At 34.0% G+C, this 21,764-nt stretch overlaps 1 protein-coding gene across 1 annotated transcript in view; it reads left to right on the top strand.

Annotated features, from left to right (window-relative positions):
- Window positions 1-20,918, top strand: part of LEMD3 (LEM domain containing 3) — a 71,574-nt gene extending 50,656 nt beyond the window's left edge. The window contains exons 5-13 of the mRNA XM_027967483.2: window positions 9,373-9,452; window positions 9,539-9,684; window positions 10,802-10,903; window positions 11,012-11,114; window positions 11,780-11,958; window positions 16,347-16,428; window positions 18,213-18,318; window positions 18,419-18,497; window positions 18,716-20,918. Of these exons, the coding sequence (XP_027823284.1) occupies window positions 9,373-9,452; window positions 9,539-9,684; window positions 10,802-10,903; window positions 11,012-11,114; window positions 11,780-11,958; window positions 16,347-16,428; window positions 18,213-18,318; window positions 18,419-18,497; window positions 18,716-18,879 (1,041 nt within the window). The 3' untranslated portion in view covers window positions 18,880-20,918. The remainder of the gene's footprint in view (window positions 1-9,372; window positions 9,453-9,538; window positions 9,685-10,801; window positions 10,904-11,011; window positions 11,115-11,779; window positions 11,959-16,346; window positions 16,429-18,212; window positions 18,319-18,418; window positions 18,498-18,715) is intronic.
- The last annotated feature ends 846 nt before the right edge of the window (window positions 20,919-21,764 follow it).

Raw genomic sequence — 21,764 nt, 5'->3', positions numbered from 1 at the left:
ACTTTTAGCAGTAGGATGAACTGATCCCAACCAATGAGTCCCTCTTGGTTTCCCCTTTTTTCCCCCCAGTTGACTCTCTCTTGGCTTGGCTTGTGGCTTGGGCTTCCCTTGTGGCTCAGCTGGTAAAGAATCTGCCTGTAGTGCTGGAGACCTGGGTTCAATCTCTGGGTTGGGAAGATCCCCTGGAGAAGGGAAAGGCTACCCACTCCAGTATTCTGGCCTGGAGAATTCCATGGACTCTATAGTCCATGGGGTTGCAAAGAGTCGGACATGGCTGAGCAACTTTCACTTCACTTGACTCTCTCAGAGTAGTAATGGCACAGATAGATACCAGATATGTGCTATCGTCGGTCATAAATTCCTGGGATAGGATTAAGTTACTTTTCACAAGAACCCTGAGATTCTTTAAATGTACTGAATTGTGTTTGAAGGAAGGACTAAATGGATGGGATAGGGCTTGGGAACAGGATAAGGCTTCATCAGTAGTTAGGTTGGAGCTGGAGAAGTCAGCGGTTGGTGTGGAAAGGTGATTAACTGCATCTTTTTCCCCTCCCCAGCCATTTGACTGGATAAGGTAAAAAAGAAGGGACATAGAGCCAGAGTTGGGACAATTGAAATCTAAGCCAAGCAGCAGTGGGTACAAAAGATTAGTTCTATTAAAATCTGGCAGCAAAGAAGTTACTAGAAGTACCCCTTCATGAGTTGAGTAGAGAACTGTCTGTATTGAGGTGTTGTTTTGTTTTGTTTTGTTTTGTTTTAATGATGATAGTGAATTCCAGTCTTAAAAGATCTTCATATCTTTTTTCTGGAACTGTTTTATGTTTCAAATTAGGTTTTACCTTTTTAAAAAACAAATTTAGTAGAATATATAATGTATATTTTTACAAAAGATTTTGGATTAATTTCTTAATTAGTTAAATGAAGTTACTTTCTGTAGATAATATCCTTTTTGTTATACATTTAGGGGGGTGTGCGTATATTCTTCTTGGAGTTTCATTTTCAGGTTTTCAGTTGCTGTGAAATCTGATACGACCTGTGCCAAAGATGCAGTTTGGACTGCTACTAAAAGAAAAACCTTAAACAGAAATTTTTCCCAAAAAATAGTTTTATGGGTCTAGATAAAAGTTTAGGTGCTGTTTTTAATAGGCTGCTGCTTTTTTTTTTCCCAATATAACATTACCCCATGTTTATGATTTAACTCATATAGAAAATAAAAGGAAAACTGCATTTCAGATTCACCATCTAAAGTTAGCCACTCATTTTGGTCCATGTTTCTCTAGTCTTGCATTTCCCCCCTGAAATTAGTATCAGTATAAATGTTATAAACACTGATATTTTTTCCTTAAAGTTGTTAGCATTTTCCCATGTCATTGTTCAGGCTTTTAAAAACTGTTCCTTTTTATTATTGAATAATATTTCTTTACATGTTTTTATTCTCCTGGGTTGTGGGATTTCAGTATTATGAAAGCATGCTAATTTTGCATTATAGTATTTGATTTTGTGATTATTTCCTTAGGAAATAGTCCTAGAAAGGAAATCACTTGTTCAAAGAACTTTTGTTAATACTTTTGAAATACGTTGCTAGATTACTTTCTAATTGGTAATGATAATTTTAGCACAACCTATTTTATTTTACCCAAGTTCTAACATAAATATGGAAGAATCCCACTACAATTCTGGTATCAAACAATGAAAACCATATGTATATTGTAGGCTTTCTGCTTATGGAGAGAGAGCTATTGTACCTTTTATGTGCTTGTACCATGGTTTCACCTGCAACACAATTAAGTTTTTGCATTCAGGAATAAATGAGCTAGAGAATGTGTAGAACTCCTATGCTGTAAGCTAATTTTCCCTCAGCGTCTGGTGCATTTTAAGTAAATATTTGATGGAGTGAAAGGAATGAATTGTTTAGTTGCTAAGTCATCTCCAACTCTTTTGTAACCCCATGGATTGTAGCCCACTAGGGTTCTCTGTCCATGGGATTTCCTAGTCAAGAATGCTGGAGTGGGTTGTCATTTCCTTCTCCAGGGGACCTTCCCGACCCAGGGATTGAACCTACGTCTCCTGCACTGGCAGGTAGATTCTTTACCACCGAGCCACCAGGGAAGCCCCAAATGAGTGAATAAGCCTCAGTAAAAACTTTTTTCACTTTGAGTCTTTACAGTCCATTTTTTTTATTTTTCCCACTTTCTTCTTCAAAGAAAATTTAAGTAAATGTGACAATTAATTTAAATAACTTTAACATTTTTTTCTTACTCCTACAGTGTTTTTCTTGGGCTTTTTAATTCCTCATTTTTGAGATTGAAATCTAGTTTTGATTTGTGAAAAGAGGTCCCTCTGGTGGAACATTTAGGAAATATGTGGCACTATATTTTCATGAAAAGACATAGATGCAAAGTTAAATGATCGGAGCTTTGTATGATAGCTTAGCAATAGAATGATGAAATGAATGGTGGTTCATTTCCTAGGTCACTTTTAAGACCTGTTTAATTTTAAACACAATATGTTTTAAGATTTGTGAAGACTATAATAGGAAAGAAGATTGCAAATATGCCAAATTATGGGCTGAATAAATTTTTATGGACTAACTTGGAATGTTAATCGCTGTTAATAAGATTGTGTCTTTGTGGGAAAGTAAGTATCCTAAAAAATGAAATGAATTAATACCTTTCATAATCGTTATAGTATTTCAAGTATAATTTGTCTTGGTACTTTCTGTATGCTACCTTTGATTTCACAGTGATGCAAAAAGGTATCAACTCACCTTTATAAAGAAAATAAAGCTCAGAGGGGTTTAATAAGTAGGTCATCCAGCTAGTAAGTGATGGAACTGTGAATAAAATCAAAATATCAGCTCTTTTCACTATACTGTTCTGCCTCTTACATGGAAGAGGCAGAGTTTATAACCTATACCCTCATATTGAGTGGTCAAGAGACTGACCCTGAATAGGGCTGAGAATCTGAAGAAGTGAACAAAGTATATGCATCTGCCTACATGACTTATTTTCTCTTAACGTCCTCTTGTGGTTATACATACAGCAATTCAGTAGTGGAGTCATGATCTGATTCCAGGCCTCTTGGATTCTAAAGACCATATTCTTTCCATTATTCCTGGAAGTAAAAGATCAACTTTCCACTGAAACATTAAGAACTAAATCATACTCACTATTGATTTCTGTGTGTCATATTTTACGTAATTTAAAGGTAGCATCTAGTGTGTATTGTTTAGCCCCTAAGTCATGTCTGACTCTTTTGAGACTCCATGAACTATAGCCCAGTAGGCTCCTCTGTCCATGGGACTTTCCAGGCAAGAATACTGGAGTGGGTTGCCATTTCCTTCTCCAGGCTATCTTTCCAATGCAGAGATCGAACCCGTGGCTCCTGCTGCATCTCCTTCATTGCAGGCAGATTCTTTACCACTGAGCCACCAGAATATTCACTAAAGCCACACAGCTATTAGTGTCATGCAAATTATCCATTTGTGAACTTTATCTGGTAGATGTTTAATGTTGGCTTAACTTTTCCCTGTACCACTATCTTTTCCCCTCCACACATTTTGTTGCTTTCTTTAATGAACTGAATCTTTTACATAAAGCAGTATTGTTTTTGTGCTTTGAAACTGTAATCCAAGTTCAAAGCATCTGATATGGGTTTTTAAATTATACATTTTGGCTAGTTATTTTGAAAATAAGGTAAATTTGTAATTGGGAATCAATTACAGTATATTAAAATAGATTTAATTTGTTAAAGATTTGGGAAAACTTCCTTTCAATTTAGAAAGATTTCTGTGATGCTGTCAGCAGTGTGTTAGCTGAGCTGTTGCCTATAAATAAATAGTAACAAGTAATTATGTTAATAATAGACCTACTTTAAAATTTAAAAACTTGGTTTCCTCCTGAGTTTTGTCATCAGTTATTTGAAAATGGGTGTTTTATGATACAGGAATGCCTTACCTCGAGGATTGGCAAACTGCAGCTCATGAGCCTGGTTTTGTATGGCCTGCTGAGGTTTTACAAAATTTTTAAAGGTTGCATTAAAAATATGTAAGTGACAGAGACCAGAAGTATATATGTTGCAAAGCTTAAAATATTTACTGTCTGCCCTTTGCCGAAAAAATTGACTCACCCCTTGCATTACAGCTTTCCAGGTGGCTCCAAAAAGTGAATAAAGCACTTCAGACTTAAAATCAGGTAGATGCTGTCTGCTACAGTGTTAGCATGAACTGTTTAATTTGCATATGCCAGAAAAGAATTCAACTTTTACTTCTACAAAAATTCCATTTTATGATACTATAGAACTCCATGTACTATGTCGAATATTTGTGGAAGTAATGGTTTATTTAAGAACTCAAACTCTGTTAAATCTTTAATGAAAGTTTTAAATAAATTATCATTTGTTGTTTAAAATGTTTATTCATAAAGGAACATTCCATGGTTCTGTTGTATAGCAAGTAGTGGTTGGATATCGAGGGGTATTTACATAGGAAAGGAGAACAGAAAATGGAAAAATAACAACAGATACCTTTTTCTATCCTTCTACTGTTTTATAACTAGAAGTGTTAAGCTCTTTGTTCTTCCACATATTTAACTTATTAGAGTAGCTGTCCTTGTTAATTTGAATCATTATGTTTGTTTTTAACGATAATTAATGAGGGCAGTCGTGCTATTTATAATCTTTAGCCTCCATTTTTATATTTAAATTACACAGCAAGTAAACTTGGAAATTCATTTATTTTAGCATTACTTGAAATATGTTTATAGTCTAACTTTTCACATTCTATATAGTAATGAAAAAATGTCATAAAATACTGCATACTGCACTGAATAGAAACTGAAAAATGTGTATGTAAATACAAGTTAAATACAATGTGTTTACTTCATTGATTTTTTAAATATCCACATCTTTCAAGGGTGGTATCTTGTTTGTGTCTTTGAAGGATACAGTCTTTGAAAGGAACTAAATGAGTACTAAATCCTTTTAAAAAACCAATATATTACAAACAGGAATTAACACAAGGTCTTCAGCTCTGTGTCATTTCAGTTCAGTCACTCAGTTGTGTCCGACTTTTTGTGACCCCATTGACTGCAGCATACCAGGCCTCCCTATTCCATCACCAACTCCTGGAGTTTACTCAAACTCATGTCCATTGAGTCAGTGATGCCATCCAACCATCTCACCTTCTGTCGTCCCTTGCTCCTCCTGCCTTCAATCTTTCTCAGCATCAGAATCTTTTCAAATGAGTCAGTTCTTCGCATCATGTGGCCAAAGTATTGGAGTTTCAGCTTCAACATCAGTCCTTCCAATGAATGTTCAGGACTGATCCTTTAGGATGGACTGCTTGGATCTCCTTGCAGTCCAAGGGACTCTCAAGAGTCTTCTCCAACACCACAGTTCAAAAGCATCAATTCTTCTCACTTTTCTTTATAGTATGACTCTCACATCCATACATAACTACTGGAAAAACCATAGCCTTGACTAGAATGGCTTTTGTTGACAAAGTAATGTCTCTGCTTTTTAATATGCTGTCTAGGTTGGTCATAACTTTTCTTCCAAGGAGCAAGTGTCTTTTAATTTCATGGCTGTAGTCACCATCTTCAATGATTTTGGAGCCCAAAAAACAAACTCTGTCATTGTTTCCATTGTTTCCCCATCTGTTTACCTTGAAGTGATGGGACCAGATGCCATGATCTTAGTTTTCTGAATGTTGAGTTTTATGCCAACTTTTTCACTCTCCTCTTTCACTTTTGTCAAGAGGCTCTTTAGTTCTTCTTCACTTTGTGCCATAAGGGTGGTGTCATTTGCATATCTGAGGTTATTGATATTTCTCCTGCCCATCTTGTTTCCAGCTTGTTCTTCATCCAGTCCAACATTTCTCTTGATATACTCTGCATATAAGTGAAATAATCAGGGTGACAATATACAGCCTTGACATACTCCTTTCCCAATTTGGAACTGGTTTGTTGTTTCATGTCCAGTTCTAACTGTTGCTTTTTGACCTGCATACAGATTTCTCAAGAGGCAGACAGGTCAGGTGGTCTGATATTCCCATCTCTTGAAGAATTTTCCACAGTTTGTTCTGAACTACACAAAGGCTTTGGCATAGTCAATAAAGCAGTAGGTGTTTTTCTGGAACTCCCTTGCTTTTGCCATGATCCAGTGGATGTTGGCAATTAGATCTCTGGTTCCTCTGCCTTTTCTAAATATGGCTTGAAGATCTGGAAATTCATAGTTCACATGCTATTGAAGCCTGGCTTGGAGATTTTTGAGCATTACTTTGCTAGCGTGTGAGATGAGTGCAGTTGTGGGGTAGTTTGAGCATTCTTTGGCATTGCCTTTCTTTGGGATTGGAATGAAAACGGACCTTTTCCAGTTCTGTGGCCACTGCTGAGATTTCCAAGTTTGCTGGCATATTGAGTGATGCACTTTTACAGCATCATCTTTTAGGATTTGAAGTAGCTCAAGTGGAATTCCATCACCTCTGCTAGCTTTGTTTGTAGGGATGCTTCTTAAAGCCCACTTGACTTTGCATTCCAGGATGTCTGGCTGTAGGTGAGTGATCACACCATCGTGATTATCTGTGTCGTGAAGATTTTTTTGTATAGTTCTTCTGTGTATTGTGGCCACCTCTTCTTTATATCTTCTGCTTCTGTTAGATCCATACCATTTCTGTCCTTTATTGTGCCCATCTTTGCATGAAATGTTCCCTTGGTATCTCTCATTTTCTTGACGAGATCTCTAGTTTTTCCCATATTAATATTGTTGTATGGAGTTGTCAAAATCTTGCATTGCTTGTGCTTTATCTAATCCTCATCAATGCAGTATAACCAGAAATATGATGTTTCTTTATCAAAGCTTTAATCTTCTCTAATTTAGAGTAAGTGAATATGAGTTCTGTTTGATTTTTTAGTTATATGCAAAGTGATTTCTGGTGTCTACTTACAGAAATTAAAACAGTAATTATTGGGAGGGAGGTTCAAAAGGGAGGGGATATATGTATACCTGTGGCTGATTCATATTGAGGTTGACAGAAAACAATAAAATTCTGTAAAGCAGTTATCCTTTAATAAAAAAATAAATTTAAAAAAGGCAGAAATTGCCTGAAATTATCTTGTATAATTGCATAACTTTTTGAAGCAATACTAAACAAAATTTACTTTTTCTTATTTTTTAGTTCTTATTCACATGAGTGTATATCTTTCATGATTAGTAATAGTTGAATGCTGTATTTTACTTTTTAAAGTATATAGCTATTTAGCTCTCATCATGATTATCTCTAATTTAATAATATCCAACAGAAGTGATCTCATATATAAATCATCTTTTAATAATTAATTGCTCACATTGACTACAAATTTTTTGGTATTTATAAATAATGCTGAAATTATCACACTTAAAAAAAATAGCCTATAGGTTATCTTTAGCATCTGAAAATCCTGGCAGTAGTTACACATAAGTAATGATGCCTAGCAAGATTAGTTTTGCTTCATAAAATTCTTTATTATACTTTCAAATTTGATATATTGAAATAACATTAGAAAGTAAACTGAACAAATGAGAACATTATAATTTCCAATGCTATTGAAGAATCTGTTGCTAAAATGCAGTAGCTATTACATATAAATATTTTTAAAGAATTTTATAAAGTGACTTCTTGTTTCTACTTTTAGAAATTCATTTTTTTGCACTTCCAAAAGTATATAAAGACATACTTTTGAATAGAATACAAGTTCCCATGAGCGTGGAGAATTTTGGCTTTTTGCTTAGTGCTACAGTTCTAGGTCCTAGAACAGCACCTGGCACATAGTGGGCCCTCAGTTAATATTTTGAATGAAAGAATTTTTAAGGATGTTTATTACAGTATTATTTGTTATACTCAAATAATTGAAACAATTTCATGTTCACTAGTGAGAGGGTGATGGTGTAAAATAACCACACAATGGAATATTACCATGCTGGAAAAAACTGGAGTTGTGCCGTGAATATTTATACTGATATACATTGACAACACCAGTTCATTCTGTGAAAAAAAGCAAGTAGAAAAAAGTGTGTATAATACAACACCACTTTCATTTTTAATATTTTGATTTAGAAAATACATAATCCACTTATGCATAGCACTTCTTAAACTTTCTGGTTTCAGGATCCTTTTGTAGTCCTAAAATTACTGATGATCCTAAATGGCATTTATTTGTAGAATATATATGTATGTATTTATTTAGATATGTATTTGCCATATTAGAAATTAAAGCATTTTAAAATTTACTTATTCATTTAAAATAAGAATAATGACTTTATTACGTTAGCATAAATAGTGTGTTTTATGAAAAATACTATTTTCTGAAGTAAAAACATTTAGTGAGAAGTGGCATCAGTTTACATTTTTGCAAATGTCCAGCTTAATAAAAGACAACTGAATTCTCATATCTGCTTCAGCATTCAGTCCATTGTGATGCTGTTTTGGTTGAAGTACATCACGAAAATCTAGCCTCACACAGATAGATAGTCAAAATAGGGAAAAGTATTTTAATTCTCAAGTCAGATAGATACTCTTCTTTAATACAGCATCAAAACTCTACAAGTAATAGTTTCTTAAAGATTAGTGTAGTATAGAATTTAAAACCATGACAGTGAACTTTTCATACTCATACTTTTCATACTAAGGCCTTTTCATCTGTTTTGCAGTGAGAATGGATCTTTTACCTATGCAAGATTTTATAGCTTATGATTGGTCATTTTGAAAATATTGGGTCACTAGTTACTCAGATCTTCCAAATGTTGACACATCTTAATATGCTATACTCTAAAGTCACATTTGTGAATATCACAGCACAGTTTTATTTCGAAAGTTTTTTAAGCACTGTGAAATTGTTAAGCTCATAATAATGGATGTAAATTATTTAAAATTCTGCTTTTCACTTCATTTGAAAGCTTTAATTTTATCGTGAATAACGCAATCAGTTGTTTCTCTGAAACTGATGGGCATATTTCATTCCCTTGTTGAGAAAATGGCTGTGAAACCAAGTCTAAGTAATTTGTCATTTTGTTCATCTACAAATAGTGTTCCATTAAAAAGAAAAAATGACTAATTCACTCTTACCACGATACTTGAAAAGCAGTGTTTAAAAACAATCTAAGTTTATTTTTTAAATAAAAAATGAAAAAGCATAGCAAAATGTTAACAGTGGTTATCTTAGGGAGGTGGGGAAATGGTGACTTTTTTCTTTTATTTCTTTTCATTTTTCTGTATTGAATAATATATTTTTATTATGTAGTTTAAAGTGTTATATAAGGTATGTTATTTATAGGACAGCTCACACATAAAATCAAGTGAATGTGAATTATTAAGGTTATTTTCATTTTTCTTATTAGGATTTAGGTCCTGAATATGAAGATATATTTAACATCTCATTACAGTGGATTTTTGAAAATGGGAAAGATGTTGGAATAAGGTAAAAGATTTGGTTTCTACTTTGTCTGTTTTGTAGTCTAAGCGGTGGTTTTGTCTCTCAATTCTCCCGTAATTGTTTTTGCATAGGTGTGTTGGTTATGGCCCTGAGGAAGAATTGACAGATATAGTTGACGTTCAGTTTTTACAATCCACAAGGCCACAGATGTCCTTCTGGTGTCGTTTTCGACGTGCTTTTGTTACTGTCACCCACAGGTTATTGTTGTTATGCTTAGGTAAGTTGTAAGAATGAGAAAGATACATTGTAGTCTAGATTTTTGTATCTGTATTTCATCAAATGGCAGGTTTGAGAATATACTTCTGTGATAGTTGTCATTATAAATCACATCCAGAAGTCTTCACTAAGATATAGGAATATTGAGGGGTTTTATGTCAGTTGGCTTACCCAGTAGCTCTGATGGTAAAGAAATCTGCTTGCAGCGCAGGAGACCCAGGTTTGATCCCTGGGTTGAAAAATCCCCTGGAAAAGGGAATGGCAACCCACTGCAGTATTCTTGTCTGGGAAATCCCGTAGACAGAGGAGCCTGATGGCTACAATCCATTGGGTTGCAAGATGTCGTACACAACTGAAGGGATTAACACACACACAATGTCAGTATCATTCTAAGGGCTTAGGAAACAGTGCTATGAGAAGTAGGAATCAGACTTGGTCACATGAATGTTACAGAAAAAGCAAATACAGTGCATAGATAGAAATCCACTTTAGGAAATAGAGCAGGAAGATACAAAAATTAGCTTTTTTAAAAAATACTTGGTTAGAAATTAACTTTTTAAAAATTATTTTTCATTTAAAAAATATTATTTATCCAAATTAAAATTTTCATTCAGACCTCCTAATTTTATGTGGCTATTAGAAATATCTTCTGTTTTCTACCCAAGTCCTTTAAAAATAATTTAGTTTACTTAAAAGTAAATGTTTACAGTCTCATAAGACTCACTTTTCTAGTAGCTTAATGCTGCAAAGAAAAAGGTTTGTGAAGCATGTTACTTTGTATTTTAAAAAAAAAGGAATTTAAATAAATGTTCAGTTGTCAACCTAAAGAAGAAATGTTTTTTTCTGGGAAGATTAAGTGACACACTGGGAAATGTTTAATGATTAAATTTTTATACTTAATTTTATTATGTAGCTAAATCAAACCACTGTCTTGAAGACTTATTCCACTATCCCATTATGGCAGTTAAAATAATCACTGTAGAAACTGTCAAAATGGCGTTTTTTCCCTTTACTTTGTTATACCAGATTTAACAGCTGACAGTTGTTTCAGGTTGCAACAAATATTACTGAATGCCACTGAACACGATTTTAAAACACAATATATGTAAATATTACAGGTGTAGTGATGGTTTGTGCTGTTCTGCGTTACATGAAATATCGCTGGACAAAAGAGGAAGAGGAAACAAGGCAGATGTATGATATGGTGGTAAAGATTATAGGTACAGTATTTGTAAAAATCTAAACTATTTCTAGAATAGTCATCATGTGATAAATTACATGGTGTCCAATAGTTGCTTTCTTTATAAATTTGTTTGATCTACTTTCAGATGTTTTACGAAGTCATAATGAAGCTTGCCAGGAAAATAAAGATTTACAGCCTTACATGCCTATTCCCCATGTGCGAGATTCTTTAATACAGCCTCATGACAGGTGTGTTCAAAGCATTATGAGTTGAAGTAAATCAGAATGTTACCTTCTGTGGTCATGAAAATTGCATTGAGAGTTATGACCCTCCTCAATAATAGCTGTTTTACTATACAGGTGTCTTTTTGTACTTTAAACTCTTCTAAGCTTTCATCTATTATCAGCCTGATTTTCAGTGGCATAATAGACAACTGGATTTCTAAGCATACTTTTCTTACTTTTTAAAAGTCTCTACCTTATTTCCTTCAATTACATCCTGATAAATAAACAGAGACAGATAGTAGCCAGTGATGTTTTACTAATGTTTTAAAATACTTAATTTCGTTGTTAATGAAGCTTTTTAAATAAAAGAATTCAACAACTTCTTGAAAATAAAAGATGATGTCACACCCTAAAGCAGCATTCTTACCTGTGTAAGATGTGTAGCAACACATCCGAATCATCAGTAGAGCTTTTGAGAGGGGAAAATACCAATGCGTTGTTCCACCTCTGGACATCCAAATATGGTAAATCTGAGGAGAGTTTCAGGCACCTTAATCTTTTTGGAAAAAACTGCATAAGCATTGATAAGAACAACCCTAATTAAGAATAACAACTGCTACTTCAGTTACTGATATTTGAAAAAGATGACAAAGATGATAGTAAATTTGTCATTTTCCTTCAAATGATAGGAAGAAAATGAAGAAAGTCTGGGATAGAGCTGTTGACTTCCTTGCTGCTAATGAGTCTAGAGTTCGCACAGAAACACGAAGAATAGGTGGTGCAGACTTTCTAGTTTGGCGGTGGATCCAGCCTTCTGCCTCCTGTGACAAAATATTAGTAATACCTTCTAAAGTGTGGCAAGGTCAAGGTATGTATGCTTAAACAACAAAAAAGATAGATAATTTTTTCAAATATAAAATTCTTATGTGTTTAAAATAGTACAGCTGAAAGATATATGATGGCAAAGCTCCCTTACAGCCCCATCCAATAGAAGGATCAGTGTTAGCTTCTTACTGTCACCCCACTTTTCTGTGTGCTAATACAAATGACATGGTTTGTCTTCACAGTGATATAGTACTAGATACATTACTTGGATTTTTTTCTCTTTCACTTACTAAAAGCAACCTAGTATTAAAGATCTAACTGCATGCTTTTCCCTTGATATTTTTTGTGCAGATAATTTGTAATATATAATGTATATATATTTTACTTATATATACATATTTATATATGTACAAGTATATATTTATTTTATATTTAAAACATATGTAAGTGAAATCATAACTTTTTAACTTCTCTTTTTTTCTATTTTTGCTTGCTTTTTCATTAAGAGTCTTTCACCAATGAGATACTTGCATATCTCATGCCAAGTCACTTTTGTGGGTTTCTTTCCATATTTTTCTTAATGTTTGTATAGTTGCAAAAACAGATATAAGTTTATAGGAGGATTTGGTGTTTGGTTGCCTTATGTACCCAAACCTCTACAAGTAGTAACTATTAGCACATTTCAATTTTTTGTATGTTAATGGTTAATTGCAAAAAGAAATCTCATGGCTAGTTTAATTTGTATTTCAAACTAGTAGTGAGTTGAGTTTCTTTTAATCTTATTGGATAGAAAGCATATTTATCAATGCTTGCTATACTTAGACTATATGGGAAAGGTAGGTTAATTGTTTTGAAATTGAAATAAAATCCAATCTCTCCCTTTTTTCTCTAATTGAGTTTCACTTTCAAAGACCTTGAGTAATAGGATCTATAATCGTGGCATAAAAATGAAGCTTTGTTGCCAAGATGACACTAATTAACTCTTTGCTTTAAAGGGTACATGCTGGGGAATTCCCTAGTGGCCTGATGGTTAGCATTTCAGGCTTTCACTGCATGGTCCAGGATCAGTCCCTGGTCAGTGAAGTGAGATATCCCACAACTGAGTATTGTGGCTAAATAACAAAATGGTGCGTGTCTGAAGAGTTGGTATAATAGTTACAGTAGTCTTTTGAGTTCAGTGCCACTGCAGGCTATTGTCATTTAATGGTACTTTTCCCAAGTAACCGTTAAATAATCAACCTTACTGAATTTTCAGTTCAGTTTCTAAATAGTACTTAAATAAGAAACGGATGATAATATTAGTGTGTCTAAAGGTATTTTAAAGCACCAGTTAAAAATTAAACACTATCTACTGGGAAGCACAAGAATTATCTATGCTTCTGACAAATGTCATGTTTGGAATAAATAGCATTCATTTGAAGGACCCAAAGGTAGCTCCTGAGGTATTTAAAATGTATCATTCAGTAGCTACTGTTTCTTTACATTAGAGTAAAGAAGCCATGGGAATTAGAGTTTAGTTAGATCAATCAGTTTGATCTTTTGGACTACTTTCTGACTAGAATTGGCCAGGGATAGTTTCTTCGAGGTCTTTTATTTTCTGGAGTCTTGGGTGTAGGCTAAAATAAGGTGATATGAATGTTTCTGTTTTCTCTGGTTGAACCCCTGCTAACCTAAGTCATTATTAGAATTTCAAGAAAGTCAGACAGTCTACAGCTAAAAGGTCATCTAAGAACAGAATCTATATACTGCTAGAGAAGTTCGGAAGGTACTAGAGGTTCACAGACCTTCTTGATGTGAGATTTGGCAAAGATTTTTCATATCTGGTGACTATACCTCCATCATACTCCAGATGTTTCTTATTACTGACACTTCTGAAATCTTTAATTGGTACACTCTGGTTTTTGTCATGAACTCATCCTTTCAACCTTCTACTCCATGTGTTTGGGAACTCCAGAATCTCTGATTCTTCAATGTACATTCTTTCTCCAGTTCTTTAGCCTTTCTCCTATCTTTACTTCTTTTCCTGTCCATCTTAGTTTCCTTGGTCCATCTTTTCAGTCACTCTCTTGCTAGTACCCTTCTGTCATCACCTGTCCTTAATCTTACCCTGGTAAATTCCAACCAAGGATGGAACTGTTTATCTCTGCTTGTCTATATGCTAATGACTGAGCATAGCAAGGAAGGTCAGAACCACTTGGCAGACTGGCACCTTTATAAATAATTAACTGCAAGTAGGTTGTCAGTACTACTTGCCTTTCTTGTTCTTACCATTTTTTGCTAGTCACTTCAGTTTCCTATTCTACTCAATAGCAGTTTTAGATCTTGTCCCCTCTTTTCAAACTTTTGCTCTTCTCTGTCTTCTGATTCTCAGTTGATGACTCAAATAGAAGCAATCAGATTGTACCTGCCTCAAATTTCCACCACCAAATCCATAGAATTACCAGAATTTGTTCTATCCTGGTAGCTCAGATGGTTAAGAATCTGTCTGCAGTGTGGGAGACCTGGGTTTGATCCTTGGGTTGAGAAGATTCCCTGGAGAAGGAACTGGCAGCCCACTCCAGTATTCTTTCCTGGAGAATTCCACAGACAAAGGAGTCCATGGTGTTGCAAAGAGTCAGACATGACTGAGCAACTAACGCACATACATGCTCATCCTTACCTCCTGTTGCAATCAAGGAGCTATCTCACTTAACAAGGACCCAGCCCTTCTCTTTAGAGGATCCCTCTGGATCTCATTCCCTCTAGTCTTCTCAAATATCTTCCCTTACTGTGTTTTAAATTCCTGTCTCTCCTGGATCTTTTCATTAGCACTTAAACATATTATAGTCTTTATATTATATTATATTATATTTAAAACACATTGTTGCACTATACATTGTCCTGTAGCTGTCATCCTGTGTCTCTACCTGCATATAGCCAAATAGCATTAAACAGTTTACTCACTGTCTTTACTTTATTCTTTAGTTGACTTCAATCTGTTATCCATCCCCATCATTTCAAGGAAATAGCTCTCAGACTTCGATGTTGCTAATTTTAATGGACATTTTTCTTTCTTGTCCTTATTTTACTGAGCAATATTCACAATTGAACCTGCCTTGGTACTTTCTTGTTTTGTGGTTGCCACTTTCTTCTGATTTTCATCCTACTTCTTAGCATTTCTTAATTCTTCTTTTCCAGATTTTCCTGGACCTCTAAGTATTGAGGTTTTTCCAGGCCATCTTTTATCTTCTCCTGGTCTTCTCAAACGATCCTATGCTGCAATTTCATTTGCTATATATATGTTGATAACTTTCAATTTTATATCATGCACTAAGTCTTCTGTTTTGACTTTCAGATTTTTATACCCAGCTGTGTACTTGTCTTCTGTACTAAGAAGTGCCAGACTTTCAACACATGCACGAACATAATGTCATCTTTCTCCAGACTGACCTCTCCTCCAGTGTCCTGTTTAATTAATGATACCGTCCCCTCTTCAGTCAGTTCTGTCAAAAACCAGGGAGTCATCCTTAATCTCTCCCTTAGTCTCTACATTAAACAAGTCATTAAACAAGTCATGTCAAATCTATTCCATAATGTCCTGATTCTGTCCACTTATTTCCATCTTCATCATTGACCTGTCTTATCCACATTACTATCATCTCCCTCTTGGACAACATAATAACCTCTAACTGGTCTCCTTGCATTCACTTCTTATTTCCATCTATTTTCCACATAACAGTCTATGTAAAAATTTTAAGAGATCCCATCTTACTATTCCTGTCCTTAAAACATTTGAGTGGATTCCCATTGCCCTTATGGTAATATCCAAGTACTTTAATGCAGTTTACATAGTCCTCCATAATCCAGCATCTTCAGGGTTATCTTTCTGTTGTTCCATCTCTAGTCACAGTGACTGTCTTTTAGTTATTTGAATATATCAAGTTCCTTCTTGCCTTGGGCTTTGTATAAGCTGTCACCTTTGCTTTAGATGTCCTTTACACCTTTCTTTATTCTGCCTATGTTTATTTATTCTTTAGATTTCAGCATAAATGTTTTCTTTTTTAATTGAAAGATAATTACTTTACAGCGTTTTGTGGTTTTCTGTCATACATCAACAAGTATCAACCATAGGTACACCCTCCTTAGTGTTATCTGATATTCACAAATGGGCTTAAGTACATACATTGACAGCTTTCTATACCCTTCTTTCTTAGAATTTGCCACAGTTATAATTTCTTTGGTGATACTGTTTTTCATCTGTCTCCACTACTGTAAAGTGTGAGATCAGTGACTCTGTGTCTGTCTTGTGAGTGTGTCTGTCTTTTTCACCTTGATCCAAGGATCTAGCTCATAGTAAAAGCATGCAGTGAATATTTTTTGAACGAATTGACTGAATACCTTTCAATAAAATGGAACAGTGGAAAATAGTAAAACTAATTTGTTTTTCTATAGCATTTCATTTAGATAGAAGAAATTCACCACCAAATAGTTTGACACCATGTCTGAAGATTCGAAATATGTTTGATCCAGTTATGTAAGTATTATGACAAAAGGTGCATGCAATTTTTTAAATATCTGGATGAAAAATACATGATAGTCTTATAATGCTGTGTCTATGATTGAAAAATCTCTTTTACTTCTGAATCTTAACTACCAAAATTTGAAACAAAGCTTTCCGAAAAGACACAGGTGTATAATGATTTGAAAAACTTTTTAAAATCTTTGTTTTACTGTGAATCTATAGAAGACAGATGGTTGAATCAGATTAATGACAAATATGATGATAAATAACAGTATCCTTTATTAAATGTATGTCATGTTTGCCACCACTCTTTGCCTCTGTAGGCAATATAAATAAAAATATCTGCTGTCTTAAAATTTCCAAACCCTTATTATAAGAAGTTTTCTACGAAAGATGTACATACCCTCCTTTCTATAAGATTTGTCTACCTGTCATTGCAATATTTGAGGAACTTTTATGTCCATTTACCATTGAGAAACTTTTCTATTAATTACTTTTCTTTTAATTACAGTGACACGTGCATTCCTGAAAATAGTCTAGTCAAAAGTTATTTCTTTAAAATCCATAATATTTTACATATAAGCTGTAATAATCTTTAGAATTTGCTTCCTAGAGGTGACTGCTTATCTGTCCAATAATAGGACAAATCAAATTCTGTTTGTTTGTTTTTTAAAAAAAGCTGATAGTGGAAATTGTCTTATGTATAAAATATGTATAATTCCCATCTGATAACTCATTTATTTCAAGAAATAGTTAATATGATAGACTAAATAACAGCGAAATTGTTAATGTGACAAAGCACTGTCAGCATACACACACACACGCACCCCCTTCGTTTTGCAGAGGTAGAAATGACAGTGTGGTGATCCCTCTACTGGGAGTCTCACCCCATACCTTAGAGATTAGGAAGTCTGTGCCAGCCCAGTACTTTATTACCTGAGATGAAGATTTATGATTTGAAGTGGAATGGCCTTTTCCTCTGCCCCACCATCTGTATCTCACAAGAAAGACAAATGTGTGTTACTATAACAGAACCTCTTTCATAATAGTAAAGTGACTTATTTTTGCAAAATGTTTGTCCTGTATAAAGTTTCTAATATTTTGGGAAAAAACAGCTCAGAATATAATATTTACTAAGAATTTTCCTTAAGTTAGGAATTTGAAAATGTCATTAAAAAATAATCCTTAACTTTTATAAGTTTACCACAACTCATTGAAGTGTTTGTTAACACTTATTTAGATAGAAAAGAGAAATGACTATAAGTGCAAAGGATTTTAAACATAAAATTGAAAACATATTTATCTTACTATGGTAGGCTGATCCTTCTTGCTATGGTAGGCTGATCCTTCAGTGCCTCAGCTTGTACATTCTTACACCGGAAAGTGAGAACATAGCTGGGACTTCTGAATGCCAACATTTTTAAAATCTACCTACTGCTAGTAACAAGCATTTATATACTGTTAGTTTTTTACAATATATGGTTTTTAAGCTGTCCTAATTCTAGTTAGGTATATGGTGATGCTAGTGGTAAAGAACCCACCTGCCAATGCAGGAGACATAAGAGACACCGGTTCAATCCCTGGGTCAGAAAGATCCCCTGGAGGAGGGCATGGCAACCCACTCCAGTATTCTTGCCTGGAGAATCCCATGGACAGAGGAGCCTGCCAGGCTACGGTCCATGGGGTTGCAGAGTCAGACACAACTGAAGCAACTTAGTATGCACTCATTGAAGAGACAGAAAACTGCTTTCTGAGTAGGAATGTGGCTGTTGATTTTTTTTTCATTAATTTTTTAGGGAAATAGGGGATCAGTGGCATTTGGCAATTCAAGAAGCAATTTTAGAAAAATGCAGTGATAACGATGGCATTGTTCACATTGCAGTAGACAAGAACTCTCGTGAGGTAAAGTAGCTTTCACTATTGAATTCTTCATGTTGAATTATTGCTATTAAACTAAGACTCTTTCTTTCTTCCTTTTTGTTTTCTTTTTAAAATATTCCAGGGTTGTGTATATGTTAAATGTCTGTCTCCAGAATATGCTGGGAAAGCTTTTAAGGCATTGCATGGCTCTTGGTTTGATGGTAAGAAACTTGAATACTACAAACATTTTGAAAAGATAAATTATGGCTTACTGTTAAATTCTACCAGATTTTAAATGAAAGAATCTTAGGTTATCATTTATAGAATAATAATTTTAGATTATTTTTTGTGTGTTCATTTGTCTTTTACCACAGTTTGATTTCTATTAATATTAAGCACATTCACACAGATCTAAAATGTTATTTTTATCTTACAACAGGGAAATTGGTTACAGTAAAATATTTACGACTAGATAGATATCACCATCGCTTTCCCCAGGCTCTTACTTGCAACACTCCCTTGAAGCCATCAAATAAACACATGAACTCTATGTCTCATCTTCGTCTTCGGACTGGCCTAGGCAATTCTCAAGGAGGTTCCTGAAAAGACTTTCTTCCACTCCTAAGACTGTTCTTTACAGTAGGAAAATTCCTGTTTGGCTTCCTGTCTCCCTTTTTAAATGCTTTTTGTATGTAATATTTTTATTGAATACAGCTCTATTTGAACGTTCCAGAAATCTTAAGGTTCCAAAGGGACTTAGCAGTGAGGCAGCAATGCTGAGTAGATAGAGTAATTGTTTTGTTCAGTTTTTGGAGTTCAGTTAAGCCAATGCACTTAAAAGTTTTGCATGAGGAACATTGACCTTATTAAGCATTTTCAGATGTGATGGTTGTATTTTTGCACCAAGAAGTGTTTGAATAACCACACAAAAGCATGGGGAAAAGGCTTCTTGTTTTTCCATAATTTCCTGTAAACTGATATTGTGAATTTTTGTATACAGTCACCTAAATAGTTCCTTACAGGCTAATGTGGTAAAACTATTAATTTCCCAATTTAACCTTAGGTTTCTATTGCTTGTAAGAGATTCATTTGCTACAGCTGGAATATGGGAAAATCAATTCGGGTTTAGTGGTTACATAAACGTGTAAGTGGATGTACATGTACTTAAACTGGCTTTTGTATATATGTATAAATGCTGGTGACAGCCAAAGTAGTCTGTTTTGTGAGGATGTCTGCATTAAAGCAGTAAAATAAGCTTCCTATTTTATTCATAATCTAATGTGTGTATATATATGTATGTGTATATATGTGTGTATGTATATATATATGTGTGTATGTGTATATGTGTATATATACACACACATATATACATATGGCTGTACTATCATACAGATCAAACAGCCAAACACCTGGAAGTATTAGATACAAGTTTAAAATAACTTTTATAGGTTTTATATAAAAATGTCTGAGTATGATTTTGTGTGAAAGTTCCAATATCAGTTGTAATAGATTCAAATTTATGTGAGCAATAAAAAAGCAATTGGCAGATATTGGGAAAATATTTTGTGAAAAGCTGTATTTATTATAAATACTAGGGCTATGACATAGTACCGCTGGAATTAAATCATTTTCCCAATCTATTTATAATTTAATGAAATGTTAGCTTCCCTGTTCTATGTCAAGTTTAAAACAGGGCACATTGTCGCAGCAAAATGTGTATTTGAAAAATTCCGTTCGCAATTTTGGGTTATGAAAGTTCGCAGTATATTAAATGCACGAGTGATGGTCACTTTGTGCCTGGGTATTTACTTTGTTTCAGTAAAGTTACTTTATTATGGTTTATGATTTCAGATTAAAATAGTTAACGGAGTAAAGTTTACTTGTAATGTAGCAATTGGCTTTTTAAAAATAACCTGTTGATATATCATTGTCAGTCCAAATGAATATGTGAAAAAGCTGAAATTGTACCAATTTTGATTTTGTTTAAAGCTCAGTTTTCTTTTATTTAAAATTGTATATGTGTTAGGTTTGCAGCATGAACTTGCACAGTTAATGCACGTTTCCTGGTTAAGTAAACATGATGCACACTGTTCTGTAACAGAAAACCTTATTGTGCCTTACCTGTGTGCTTTTGTGGGCACCATGTTTATGAAGAATAAAAAATGATTTGTTATCTGAAGAGAATAAATTTTAAATTCTCAGTTTATGTCTCAGATGCTAACATGTGAAAATATAAATATATATATAATATATATAATAACCAATCTTTCTGTATTTTATGTGCATCACAGTGATTTATCTGAGCTTAGTGACCCCATCTTGTGACCTGTTACAAGAGTGAATGTAAAAAAATAGTTGTGGCATTTTAAGAGGTCGCCTTTTGATGCATATGCATCTTTTTCTTGCTTCTAAAACATATTCCATGTAAGCATTGTACACTTACTACTGTAATATATACTATTATGCAGCTTATTTTACCTGAAACTGTTAAGCCGACCAAGATCCCTCCCTGCAAGACAGATGGGAATGTGTATAATAACTAGATATTTGAGAAGTTCTGAAGTTTGATGTAATCTGTTACTTGTCCTGTTTAAAAAAAGGAAAAAAATTCTAATTAAAAATTTATTAGGTTTTTTTTTTAATGTGTCTTGGCTTTAAAAAAAAAAAACTTTTTAAGTGCTCTGTGTCTTTATTTTATTATATTTTTTTAACCAGTGAAAGTAGATCCCTGTATTTTTAAACATTTTGGGTATTTGTAAATATACATATGCTATAAAAGTAGATGAAAGTTAATTTTAACTTTCACCCATAAAGTTAATTTTCTTTATAAAAATGTCTTTGTCTAACTGTCAAAGTGTTTGGCTCAAAGTGGGGCAAGAATATAGGTCAGATAGCGTTGCTTAGTTTAGCTAAACATTTTTTCATAGCAAGGCTTGCTCAAAAAAGGAAGCCATTCTTTCACACATTCTGGCTCAAACGCCTTATCATAAACAAACAGTCTGTGGTCTTGCTACTTTGAGTAGCATTGGTTTAGATTTTTAGATGGTTTAATCAAGTAAAAAGAAGATTTGACTTAGTTGGTAGGATTTTATTGATTGCTAACAAATGTCAGGCACTGTTATTTGTTAGGAGTGCAAAGATGAAAAAGACATGACACAATCGTCAAGATGGTCACAATCTAGAGAAAGAATATAGACAGCTTACTTAAAAGGTACTGTTGAAAATATAGTGAGTGAAGAAAGCAGAATAACTTCTGGGAGTATAGTGAGGTACCTTATGTATCTTGGTAGCTGGAAAAGATACCAGGACAGATGAAGTATTAATAACATTAGACACTTTTGAATTAGTATAGATACAGTGATATGTCTCTTTTCCCCTGAGCTCTCAGGGAAGCTTCTGTTCTTGTGATGAGCTCATAAAAATTAATGTGTGGAACCTGAGTTACTACAAAATCCATTTTCATGCTCATTAGTGTGCAGATTCTTGAA

The sequence above is a fragment of the Ovis aries genome, chromosome 3 (assembly GCF_016772045.2).
Source record: "Ovis aries strain OAR_USU_Benz2616 breed Rambouillet chromosome 3, ARS-UI_Ramb_v3.0, whole genome shotgun sequence".
NCBI lineage: Eukaryota > Metazoa > Chordata > Mammalia > Artiodactyla > Bovidae > Ovis > Ovis aries.
Note: the sequence above shows the minus strand (reverse complement) of the source record. Positions and strands in the feature narration are given on the sequence as shown.